Genomic DNA, 13,842 nt, shown 5'->3' with positions numbered 1-13,842 from the left:
ATACTTACATAGGCTCCCACAATGCTGCTCTTGGCAGCAACGAAGATCAGACAGATGAAGATGGCTGACCCCAGCATGCCAACAGCACAGACAAGAGGATCAGCTCGCTGGGTTTTTAAGCGGCACCATTTGGTTGCCCCAGCTCCTGTGATAACACCCAGGAAACCGGTGAAGCATGTGATTGCTCCAAAGATCAAGCTATTAAAAAAAAAAAAAAAGAGTCAGTTATTTTTCTGGATTTTTTCCCCAAAATGGGGATGACCTATGAACAAATCATTAGGGTAAACTGGCTGATGACAATCTGGACATTGGCTTTGCATGTTTAAAATAAAACAAATGAGCTACATCCTGAGTGTTTGTGTTTGCAGCACCCTTCCACTGAAATTAAGGAAAACAGCAGATGAAATTCAGCCTTGTACAAAGGCATTGATCAACCCACAGAGATGCAAAGGGCTCATACTGCTTCTTTGTGTGGAACTTAGCTCCCTATAAAGTGCATTGTATAGCTAATTAAGTACAAAAAACCCTAAGTAATAACCTGCACAATGATCATGTAAGGGAAAACATGGACAGAGCAGGCACTTGGAAGCTTAAGGAAATGGAAACCTAACAAGACGACAAACACCAGCAATTTTCTAACTCCTTCCAGCCCATTTCAAAGAAGGCTGATTAGATTATTTTGCTGTTACAATACACATACAAAATGCATTTATTTAAATTCAAGAGCAGGAGCTGTCAAGGTTTCTCAGTATTGTATGTGCAGGACTCAGGCTACAGAGTCTTTGGCAACTACATGAAAGTAGCTCCAGGGTAGCTCAAAACATAGGTGTCATCAAGGAGTGGAAAACTTGTCTTTGTGAACAGCAGATGGGCAGTCTGACTGGAGCTGTATTTTCTGCTCACTGCATTTTTCAGAATAGACCAAGGCTGCCCGCTGGGTGCTCTAGTTGATGGTACTCCAAACCGCTAAGTAGTTTACCTGTGATGAGATTGTGTCAGCTAGAGCAAGAAGGCTTTCCTAATGTTATTCTTCCCTCACAAGCTAAAAAGCAAAAGAGCTGGCAGAAGACAGTTTTTCATATCTTTTATTCACCTGGAGAAATACACTTTTTTTAGCATTTTATGCTCTGTGCTATTATGGTAAAGCACAAAACAATGAATTACTTCTCACAGCGTATGTGCTGCAAGCTACATTATATAACTGGATCTGAAAAAACACCACCATGTAACATCAAGCAATCTAAACCAAAGTCTCCGAGATCTTTGCACCAATCTTCAGCAAAACTCAGTACACACAATAGCATACAGAGCAATGAAACACAGTGAAGTCCTCCCTCCCACAGAAATAAAAGCCTTCGGGGCCAGTTCCTGCAGCCTTTAGGGGAACCAGTCCAAGCCCTGAATTATAGTCACTACCTTGGCTACCCCGACATGCCAGCCAATTCCACTGCTATCATGGAAATCAGTGTGGGTCTTAAGAAACCTCATTCTCTCTCAGTTCTCCAACCATTTTCTAAGGCAAAGACAGCTGTCTTTTTTCTGCTTCTGTACAGTAGCCTGGGAACTAAGACTGAGCTGAGGTCATCACTTCTGCCTTGGTTTGACTTCATGCAATGAAGAAAAGAGGAGAAATAAAATCCAGTTTACAATCCCAGCATTTCCTATCATTGTTGCAAGGATCTCCAGGAAATTACAGACATTCTAGTGACTTGACTCCATGGGACTTGCCTGTTTCCTCTGGTAAATAAGGCCCCACCCTCTCTCCCCCCTCTTTAAAGCAGTGGTGTATGAATCTCACCTATCTTTGGTGCCACAGGGCTGCGAGTTGCAAGTCTCTGCAGTCTTCTGCACAACTTGTGCTCTGTGAAGGTAGAGAGGGATCCACATGCCGAGCGCCCCAGTGGCAAAAGAGACAGCTGAGGTGGCCAGTGACGAGAACACATAGCTGCGGCTGTGGAGACACGAGAGGCAAAACCAAGAGAAGGTTTAGAGGGAAAACTGAAAGAGCGAGGGCACCAGGAGAGGAACCACTACTTACCTCCCTTTGCCAAGGGGCAGAGATAACACGAGCTACAAAGAAATGGAGAAGAAGAGGCAGGAAATATTTCTTCATATATGATGTTCTACTGATAATAACGTGCTTAACTCTTCAGAGGTGCTTCAAGGGGACCACTTTTTTGGGACCCTTTCAGGAGACGATCAGTACTTGATCACTAAGATGTGATGTGTGAATTACAGCACTATCACCGTAATGTCACCTGGTTACCCGAATTACCAGTTCCACCTCTCCCTCCCCATCCATGTTATTTCCAGGTTACTATATGCTTGCTATTTGGATAAACCACCAAAATAAGTAATATAAAAATACCAATAAATTAAACATCACCACTTTTCATAGCCCTTTGGTACTGGGTGACAACACCAGGAAGACATCCTAGCCAGCAGTTCTAAGAAGAATGAAGGACACCACAGGTTTCACATCAGAATTCCAAGGTAACACTGAATTTACACACACAAATATTTGCACATTCAAAGGCAAGCATTCTGGAAGCAAGTGCAGCTGTTTAAAAAGTCATAAGTGTGTGATCTTTTATGCAGGTATACAAACATCAACCACATTCTATGCACATGCAGTCACATGTGGTTTTATATATATATATATATATATATTTAAACTTGCCATGTAGTGCAAGCTTTTGTGTATTTTCTCCTCTTAAATTGCTTTGGAATTGAACTCTCCACTCAGCTTTTTCAAGGAAGAAAATTGATATAAGGGACATATAAAAGGATATAAAAGGACATCTGAACAACAGTGTCACAACAATTAATACAGGAACACAGCAATTTCCACACTTCAAAAGCCATAATTAGTCTGACAAATGAGCCAAACAAAGCAGACTCTTAGATCTGAATCCTGGAGAAGTTGGAGCAAAAGATGGAATTCATCTTTGTCATCGCAGCCAACATCTAGTGAAAATGTAACTGTGATTTTCTTTCCTAGGCTCACACACCAAGTTTTCTGCAACTCCTTGCACGATGCTACTTTCCAATCTCACAGTGTTAAGTACAGGCCATCTGATGTTCACATTAAGCAGTAGAGGCAAAGCATACTTTAGCAGGGTGTTCTTACTTTCTAATCAGTGCCTTCATGTCTCTTAGCCACGAGGTCCGAGCCTTCAGCTGTCCCCCAAGTTGTTCAACATTTCCTCTTTTAGCAGCGGGTACAAATATCAAGATGAGTGTCCCTGTTATCATTCCTAGGAGAGGAGATACCTGTGAGAAAGGAACAGGAAAACAGCACAGGAAGTCAGCAGTGTTTGATTTGACTAGTCAGTAAGAAACAGATTACATTAGTTTCATTTCAGCAACCCAGCTCTTTATGGCTATCCAGAATCTGTGAGCACACTGAGGCATCTGCTCCTTTCCTTCCTCCCTGTCATGCCCGGGACACTCTTATCTCACTTTGCAAGCATGAAGCTTTGAGAATACTCTGATTAAGGCAGTCCATTTATTTGTGTAATTACACTACGAAGATTCTGGGTGATGTTTAACTCTTTGGAAACCTGCACCCAGCTGTGCTAAGAGACCAACTAATTTCTGGGAGAGTTTAAAAGCCTTTTAAGGGCAATGAACCCAGGTGAAAGATTTCTGGATCTGGGGAGCATGCTGGTTTTGAAAATCCTTGCTTGACATGCAACCCTTTCTGTGTTCTTCTATCTAATCTGCAATGGTTTCTCATTTTCAGGCAGCTTTCAGCGATTACCTCAGTGTGCAGCAGACTAAGAAACAATGAAAATTCAAGCTGGAAGACAGAAAAATGACACATTCAAGACTTAGTTTCCGAGTTTCCAATCCTTTCTGTCAATCACTAGACAAAAATGCAAACATTCCATAGTGTTTTACGAGCTATGAATGTGATTCTTGTTTTGACACTGAAATTCCATTATTGTTAGCATGGAAAATGGTTCTGTTAGGAAAATAGAAACACGGATTTTCAGTGAATTATCATCTCTTCTACACATGCCATTTTCAAAATAAAATTCCTGATCCAAAAATATGTGCTTCCAATAATACCTTAAAATGGTCTTTACACATAGAGTAGTATTACACATGCAAAGAAGACAAATCCAGAACTCTTCTGGGGAAGTAATGGAAGACAAAAAAATATTTTAGAACTGGAAAGTCAGGAATGTAGGAATGTCCCTCATCCAGGGATAAATGAAGCTCGATACAGTATTCTTATCACAGTTGAACACAAGACATAGCACTGTTGAACGAAAACAAACAAGAAAAGGAAATGCCGGTATTTTCTAGGGCCATACAATTTCAAGTCTCTGATTTTTATCTGGAGGCTTACTCCCCTGACAGGACAATATCCGTTGATACTCAGCAATGTTCCAGTAAAACACTGGCATTCCTGCTAGATCCAAAGATGCCACTAGCCAAAGTGCCCTTCTGCCTTCTCCAGCCCACTGAGTATTCCTGGCCTCCCCTAGAGCTGGAGGCCACAGGGCATCACATAGGGAAGCATCATGTTGGCAAATCTAGTACATCTTGCAGAAATACAATGATTGCCAAAAGAACAGAGGCTCCTTTACACTGATGTCTGGAAGCTTTCGACATGTGCTGTTTGGCTAACAAAACTAAGCAATCCTGTCCTAAGCAACCCTCATGGAAGTGTGGAACTTGTCTTACAGATTCCCACGATTTCACACAGTCAGGGAATCATGCATCAACGTATCATTTACAGTGGAAATCATGATCCCATAAGGGGTACAGCCTTGCAGACAGTCTGGATTTCTCAGCATAACTATGGAGACTTCATTAAATCATAGAACCATACAACCGTAGAATATCCTGAGTTGGAAGGGACCCACAAAGATCATCGAGTCCAACTCCTGGGTCTGCACCACCCAAAAATCAGACAATATGACTAGAAGAAGGGGCCTTGGAGTTCCTCTTTCCTTGTGCTGACCTTTGCTCAAAAGTTAATTTTACCCTTAAAGCATTTCTGCTATTGAATGAGGCAGGCACTCTCTTGGTCTGAAGCTTTATGCTATTAAACCTAATTATTTTCATTTCAGGTTGACAGCTGGAAACTCTCCTAGGTGCAGATGAACTGTTCACAGTGGCATCCCTGGCTTTGCTTACCTTTGCTGGACAAGCAATTGTCCATGCCACAGACAGGAACATTCGCTTGAGATAGAACCCATGTATTTCATCACCTGCTGTTACAAATGGGGTTGGCCTGGGCTTCATGAGCTTCATTGTCTTCATGAAGTGCCAAAGCCAGAGAATGCAACTCACTGGGGCACATGCCACCCAGACTGACAAAGGTCAGAAAACAGTTCTGCTGGGCTGCTTCCTGCCAGCTCTTTCAAGACATCTTTGTGTGCAGGATCTGTTTGTGTGTATGTGATTGGAATGTATTATCTTTTCAACACATTTATCAAGGTCCCAAGAGGTTAAAGTAGAAGGAAACCGACTGTCTCAGGGCAGAAAAACAAGCGGAAACTGGAACAAAGTGTTTTTTCCTCAAAGCAGGAAGCCATTCTCAGAGTTTCTTGACAGCAAGGGCCTGAAAGACTGTGGAGTTGATTTAAGGCCAATGCTTCATCTTCCCAAACTCATCAAGAAACCATGGCTGACTGATAATAAAGTGATCGGAAAATTCTTGTTTCCAAGCAGGGAGAAAAACAAGTACAATGAGCCAAAACCACATACCTTTCCAATCTGCTTAGAGAATGCATCTGCTATACACTTAATATCCACAGGTGTAATCTCCAATCCTTTACTGTCTCTGTATAACAGTGTATATAATAACAGGTTGGGAATTTGTGTGGTAGAACTCTTCTAACACTGATCAACTGATACAGCTGTTATTAAGATGTTATTAAAACTGATATGTAAGACTCAGTAAAGTTTCCTATGAACTGGCCCAAAGCCAGGCTAGTGCTTATTGAAGGTGAATTCAGAGTGTTTACAATGTGCAATTTTACTGAGGAAAAACAAATTAAAAAAAAGATATACTTTGAAAATCAAAAAAAAAGTTTTTGCATTTTTAGGAACATTTTGAATTTCAAGCTATTTTTATCATTGAAGAGCTGAAGGTTTTGGAAAAGAAAAATCCCAAGAAGCACTTTTTTCTTCTGGATGGTCCATATTGCTAGCTCAAAAAAGGAAACCTGCATGTGAATGTCATACCAAGAGACTTGCTTACCCGCAATGCCCAGTGCCAGTCTCCAGCAACTTGCTTCACACTTGATCCAGTAATGTATCCCAAGCCACTGCAAGTGATGAAAGGATGAGAATCAGTCTGAGTTTTAACTGAGTACCACAATCACAGCTGTTCTTAAGCAAAGATAAAAACAGTCACAATCAATTGTGTGTGCTAGTCTCTTCTCCTGCAGGAAGAAACATGGGGGATGAAGAGGATAGCAGCTAATATGTAACTCTTCCCAGCACTGTTGGTCTAAAAATGCTGAAATCCAATGGAATATTGGACACTGATCTCAAGTTCATAGCTGACCTTTCAATCCACAGTGGATGGACCTCAAATGAATTGAAGCACCAATTCAGAACACATATAATAGTATTCAAATTGATAGCTTAGTTTAATAATGCTCCAAGAAAGTCAGCTAAAATATTTTGTTTCCATTCCCACCCAATTTCTGTAAAATATAAATAAATCCTTCCCGCTAGTTCCCAAAAGTCACACGTGAACGAGTAACAGGGCTAGAAAAAATAATTCAATTCCTGCAACTAATTAGTCACTTCTGACAATATTTTCCTGTCCAAATCATTCCAACCAAAGACAGAACAACTGTCATCTTTAGCAACTTAAGATTTGTGTGAGCTAACTTTAAAAGAAAAGCCAAAAGCAGATGAAAAAAGCATTATGTTACTTACCTGCCAAGAGGAATTGCAAAGTAGAAAACAGACAGCATAAGGGTCCTCGTGTTTTTGGTGAAAAGGTCTCCGATGATGGTTGGAGCAATAGTGGAGTAACTTGCTTCACCGATGCCAACCAAACCTCGTGAGAGCACAAGAAGCCAGAAATACTGAGAAAAGAAATAAAACACCTTAGCAAGCCTCCCTTTATATTTTTGAATTCAGGATGGACAACAGTGAAAGCTTCCCAACTAGGGAAATATAAACACATGTGAATGGAAAGTGATAACATTGTATGCATTTATTTTTTAAAACGTCAGATTCTTTTTACTTATCTCTTGTTGGGGATAAAAGGGTCCATATATATTTTTTGTGAAGATTTATAGGCATGAAAGAAAAGTAGCAATAATACATGGTTACCATATCACACTCAAGATGATTTTCTAAGACTGCAAGACCCTCAATTTATTCTCAGCATGTTAAACCTAATTGCCAGCAACAGTGCACTGACAGAGGAAGATTTTGGGAGGTGGCTGAGTATAACAAATCCTGCTTCTGGGATCCAGGGAAAGTAATACCTGCCGAGCGCAACCACAGCCTCCCCGGCATGCCAAGGGACGAGTTAAGACTGGTGAGACTCTGGAGGCTCTTCAAAGCTGTGCAGGAGTTGAACCCGCAATCTCCCAAACTCTTGATTTTCTCCATGATTAGAAGATACTGCATAAGGGAGGATTTCCAAAGGTGCTAAGCACCGACCTCTCCGCTTTCCTTGAAAAAAGCATAAATCTCCCCCTTGCAGCAGGAAGACAGACTAAGCCAATGCTGAACACTTCTGAGAAACCTCAGGTTGCAATCTGAGCTGAGATGCACAGAGTTATGAAGAGATAAGACTTGAGATTTACTGTGAGCCACCTGAACGCATGAACATCCGCGTGCTCAGCAAGTATTACCACCAGATGAAAGATTCAGAGCCACACAAGGCAACTGAGCAGGTTACAAAAGCATTAAGCTGCCCAAAGAATGATGTGCCCTTCCAAGTAAATGGTAACCGAACAGAACAAGGAGAAGGACTTCACATTCAGCACGACACAGCATGAAGTGGATGAAAAGGAATTATTCATCTAATAGAATTTTTTTCATGGCCTGTTACCCTGTTTCAGCCAACATGTTTGTAAAGTGCAAGGACCTGATTTTCAAGCCAACCTTTTTTGGTACACTTGCAATTTTCTGGGTGCTGTTGTGTGAAGGCATAATGCACAGTACTTGGATGCCAAAATGCTTGATACATCAGCACAATCAAGTTCTTAGACATCTAAGCAACCTGAGCTACACCCAGAAGTAATTGCAGGTGCAGCAATTAAACACCACTCAATTGCAGAAAATTGTATGTGCAGGGGAACCTTTTTCTACAAATGTAGCCTCTACAAATCCTAAGTTTACTGTTATTATTCTATAGATCATTTGTGAAGAACAGCAGGGAATGTGATATGTCCTTAAACATGAAAGTACTTTAAGAATAACGAGCAATTACAGTGGAGTTGCAGGAAAACGACTGATTTCGTGCCCTACAGCAAAACCTAAGCCAGAATACAGGTCTTTCATTCACAAAGATGGAAAATGCCATGCAAACATCAAGACACACGCCTCAGTCATAAAGCAGACAAAAATTTACCACCGGCATATTTTCATTGTCTTCTGTACCGCAATCCTCTAGCTGAAAAATATTTCTTGAAAATTCCTGTAGCCACATAAAACAAATACTTTTGTGCACTCTTCACTTCCTCTTATTTTGACGTAAATCTTGCATCGATACCTATTTTCTGAGTGTGTACAAGTTCCTTGTTTGCTGGTAGGGCGTTTGCGGTGCTGCTGTCATTCATCTAACTCCCATAAGCGGCACACATGTAACAGAGACGTGTGGGTGTATGCAGAAAGGGCAATACTGTGACTCAAGTTTTTAATTTATGCCAGTTGCCCAATGCTAAACCACTCCACATTACTACAGAAGTATGCTGACAATGATTGGTGCACAGGTACCCAATGTATTTGGAATGAGCAACAGTATTTATAACACACCGAATGACTTAGTCATGCAGAATTAGAAAGTAGGGGGAACTGGAGGCTGATTTTGGTTTCCTAAGAGGTTCAGTCTTGGATCACAGAGAGTGTGACAGGCAAAACAGTCATCTGTCAGACTTGGAATGAGTATGTGATTGTTACAACTGTAGAACGACAAATTTGCAAATGCACTGAATGTTCCTCAAATTTGAAATACCTACATAAAAATGCCTCAGGTTTGTGCTTACCAGCCAGGAATCACTCCCTGATTGCACTGGACAGAGATTTCCTCCAAATAATGTTGTTATAAGCTTCCTGTCAAATACTGCTTAAAGCAGGAAAATTGTGGGAAAAATTCTAGTTGTGGTAAAGAGTGACTTGGTTTCACCAATACTATTCAGTCAGAGTCCTCATACAATGAAATCATCTGCAATAAGTAACATACTTGTTCTTCTCCCCTACTTCCTCCTTGATTCCTCCTGTCTTATCCCTTGCTTACACACTCCAAATATCTACTTACTGTTTTAACTATATTCTCTGAAGAAAAGGTATCCAAATTTACATCATGACATTCTGACTTCAGATGGTAAAGTAAGCAATCTTATAAAAACAAAATGTACATAAAGACATAAATGTTATTTCCATTCTGAGATGATATATTCAGGACTACGGATAATACAGCTATTTAGGTGTAATGACACAGCACAACATTAAAAATCTAAAACAATACCAGGGAATTATAATTTATCATGTTGTGCCTTGTTCTAGAGCTCTGTGAGATTGCAAAGCCAACGTCTGTTCTAATCTTTCTGAAAGATCTCTGGATTTTTGCTAGCACACTTTCTCTTGGTACCAATACAAAAAAAAATGCAGTAATTTGTTTCAGTAAGCTAGAGCCTTAAATCTTCCATCTCTAATAACAGTTAGAGAAACATATGTTTTGTCATCTCTGAACAGGGACAGCTGGGTACCGCCCCCCAAGATAAAAAAAAACAGTCCTCTCAGAGAGAGGCCTAATCTTTTCATTTTTCATATAGAAAAAAAATACAAACAAAACAACTCCAAAATTCTTATGCTGCTACTCATCTGGGCCACGGATATACCACGAACCACTTAGAAATGAATCCCAAAACCACTATGTATGCAATGTAGACAACTGCTATTTTATGTGTGTATTTATATACACATATACCCATACGCACGTGTTTTTCTCTCTCTTTGTATGTGAATATTACAACCGACATAAACAAATAGGAATGACAGATATTACTCATACACAGGAAGCTCCATTCTCCTCCATAGCCAGAGCAGGACACTTCTACCATTTCCTCTACGCTACATTTTCCCCCAAGTACTTTATCATCTTTGCCTACCCCAGGACTCTCAGCAATTTAGTGAGACAAAAAGGGCTGACACCAGCCAAATTCTTCTCTACATTATCTGCCCTTAAGAGCAGCACAGGCAGCTAAGAGAGGGAACCAGTAAATGAATTTCACTGTTCCCCAAGCAGAAATTGGTATATATTAAGAAACTTATTCTTTTCTGCATTGCTTTGGAGCTGTTCTGTAATTTGTTCATCTGAGCAAATACTTCTCACTCTGGCAGGAAAATTGAAAAAGACTTGGTAAGCTTTCAGCACCTGAGCTTATTCCATTTCCGCAGGTTAAGACCAGCAGCTTCAAGACTTCAGTGTCTTTTTCTCTGGGTCAGCACTAGCAACTAAAGGGTTTTGAAACAGAGTTATTACAGCAAACAATTTATTTATGACACGACTGTTAGCGAAAATGAAAGGCAGAGATGTCTGCATCTCCTTGAGAACTGACAACAACCCCTGGTTTGTAAAGATGCAATGGTTTTCTTTGAATGGGTTGTATGGCAGTAATACACTTCCCTGCCTGTGCTTCAGCTGAAAGTGCTGCAGAGATGATCACAGACACAGCCATGCTGCAGCAGGGCTCCTAGGCACCAGCTCGAGCATGGATGTGGACAGCTGGAGAGGGGTTGTGGTCGGGACACCTGATCCATACCATGCAACTGCTATGAGCTCTGGGGGCAATTTAGGATGCAGAGGTGCTGGAGTCTCTTTTGCCAACTTGTATGTGCCACAAATGGGCCATTAAGATGCAATACAGGGAGGATTCCAGTATACAAAACAAACAAACAAAAACAAAAACAAAAACACCAAAATATGGAAAGAATGGTGGCTGACAGAGATCCCGAACTGCCACAGTCGTCCTGGGAATCTCCCTTCAAGAGAGGCCAGCACCAGAAAGTAGTGCACAGAGAAAGCCCTCACGCACTTTTGTCTGAGGTACATAAGGTCAGTGGACCTGCCCTTCTTCCCATCTCTTAACTGTATGGAAGGAAAAAGATGCCCTAGCTCTAAGCTGAAGAATTCACTACTTTGTAATTTGAAGACTAGCAAACCCAAAAAAAAAAAGAAACCCAACCCCCAAAAGAGATACAAGTTTTTGAAGGGGGATACAAATCCTTATGCCTCAGGGAATCAGCTGATTACTGAGCTAGTGCGGCCTCACCTCAAATACTGCATGCAGCTTTGGGCACAATATGAGAAGGACGGAAGAAGGATATTAGAGAATGTCCAAAGGAGGACAACAAAGACGGTGAAGGGTCTAGAGGGCAAGATGCACGAGGAGCAGCTAAAGTCACTCAGATGGCTCAGCCCAGAGCAGAGCAGGCCAAGGGGAGGCCTCATGGCGGCCTGCAGCTCCTCCATGAGGGGAGCGGAGGGGCAGGCGCTGAGCTCTGCTCTCTGGGGACAGTGACAGGACCCGAGTGAACAGCATGGAGCTGGGGCAGGGGAGGGTTCAGGGTGGGTGTGAGGGAAAGGTTCTGCACCCAGAGGTGGTCGGGCACTGGGACAGGCTGCCCAGGGAAGTGCAAGCACCGAGCTTGCCAGAGTTCAAGGAGCATTTGGACAAGGCTCTCAGACATAGGGGTCATTGGGTCTGATTTTTTGGGTGGTCCTGTGTGGAGCCAGGAGTTGGACTTGATGATCTTTGTGGATCCCTTCCATCTCAAGATATTCTATGGTTTATGGTTCCAGTAGAGATGCACTGCCTGATAACTGCTAGATTTCTGAAACTATCAGCAAGCTGCACACAACAGCAATAGCTGATGGGGTCAGATGGACCTGGTCTAACTGCTGCTGCCAATGATACTAGCCCACAAGGAGCTATAGGCCAGACATGATCCTTCCAGGATTTTCATCTGAAAAAAGCTTTCATGATTTGCATGAAATATTTATAATACACCAAAAGAGAGATCATATATTTTCTCTGAAAAGTATGACATGGTTTATACTCACATTTTCATATTGGCTTTACTCTCAATCTCATGCACACATCAATATTTGATGGCCTAGGACACATGACTAGCTTTAATCATGTTTGGACAAACCTCCTAATTATACATTTATCCTAGTTGCACAGACCATTGAGTGAGCAATACAAGCCTTAATAGGTCTAATTGCAGCTTTAACTTCTTACTCTTTTTTAATTAGTTAACAAAAGGAATTAAGCCACAGTTCTCTAAAAGATTAGCTGTAAGTGATAAACCTATAAGCTGCCAAATATGTGTACAACTCTGAACCACCAGATTTACTGTCTAAAGAATCACATGGTCCTTAAGCTTTAGTTATTAAGTATTTGCATTTGTATGTGAAGTAGCTTGTAAGGGTCTCTAAAACAAGCTCAATGCATGCTTCATTTAGATTAGGGCCACATGGACTGGTAAAATCACACAGATACAGCCAACCTTGTGCAAATTACTAGTATGAATGCACAGCACCAGTGCAAGCTATGTTTTGAACCAATGTTGCTGGTCTAAAAGAAGGCTCTGTCATACAGCTCCAGCAACTGCATCTGCTCCCTTCTCGTTACAAGGACATTGAGTTAACCTCCTACAGATTCTGCATTTAACTGCTCTAAAAGAAGGCTCAGGACCATGAAATTCCATGTTTGAACTACTTAGGCTTGCAATACATTCTTTTTTATTATTAGTATATATAAACATTATGCAACAAGCAAGGGTTTGCACCCTTGGAAAGAAGACATGCATAGAGAAAACAATCCATGTCACCATGCCAGTAGGACTCCTACATAAAGTCTAGAATAGATGTGTGGAAACTAAGGAGAAAGCATCAGGATTGATTTAATTTCTGTGAGTTTCCAGAGGAAACTCCGCTGAACTGTACTGTAGTTACACTCTTGCATTTCTGTGTCTGGCAGGGTGTTGCAGTGATAATATCCAGTGTACCACAGCAGTCCCAAGTGATCAGTTAGACCAACTGAAAACAGATAATTGATATATTATATCTGATATGTATGTATATATATATGATATAGTATATCTGATATACTGCAGGAGTCAGCTGACCAAAGTAAAGCCCAAGGAGCTCAAAAGAATATTCAAGGGCTGGACAACTGTGGTCCCTTTTGACAGACAGCTGCATTTACATGCAAACATTTGCCCTGGTCACACAAACACCATTTGTTGCATTTCGTTAAGTTTTCCTAGCCCTATCAGCATTTTGCAGGGATCGAAGTGGTTAAAGATGACACACCTCACCCTTCACCACAGGTACACAAAGCTGTGCCATTAATCATGATGCAAACCAAAACAGGAATATGCTTCTGAGTATCGGTATTGTGACTAAGAGCATTGGCTCCTCTAAACTCACAGTTTAAATTCCAGCTCATTAGCTGAGAGTCACTAGAAGAGCTGAGCAATGGAATGAAATTACAAATGCAGGTGACATATTTGTTTAGACACCAAACACTCCATTTCTTTTAGTCTTCCCAGCAGCGATGGAGTCACCTTTAAGAACCTGAAAGTTTCCAAGTCAAACAGGAACATTCACATGTCACGAAA

At 41.2% G+C, this 13,842-nt stretch overlaps 1 protein-coding gene across 2 annotated transcripts in view; it reads right to left on the bottom strand.

The window, feature by feature from the left end:
- LOC310884569 (sphingosine-1-phosphate transporter SPNS2-like) overlaps positions 1-13,842 on the bottom strand; it is a 136,182-nt gene that overhangs the window by 45,897 nt on the left and 76,443 nt on the right. For both annotated transcript variants that reach the window (XR_014574287.1, XM_083806511.1), the window contains exons 4-8: positions 6,910-7,061; positions 6,221-6,287; positions 3,131-3,273; positions 1,799-1,951; positions 9-198 (exon numbers count right to left, since the gene is read on the bottom strand). Coding sequence is in view for 1 of the 2 variants with exons in the window: in XM_083806511.1 (XP_083662637.1) it covers positions 9-198; positions 1,799-1,951; positions 3,131-3,273; positions 6,221-6,287; positions 6,910-7,061 (705 nt within the window). In the remaining variant the exon portion in view is untranslated. The remainder of the gene's footprint in view (positions 1-8; positions 199-1,798; positions 1,952-3,130; positions 3,274-6,220; positions 6,288-6,909; positions 7,062-13,842) is intronic.

Source organism: Anser anser (assembly GCF_964211835.1).
Source record: "Anser anser genome assembly, chromosome: 20".
In the NCBI taxonomy this organism is placed as follows: Eukaryota; Metazoa; Chordata; class Aves; order Anseriformes; family Anatidae; genus Anser; species Anser anser.
This window is presented reverse-complemented; position numbering and strand designations above follow the sequence as displayed.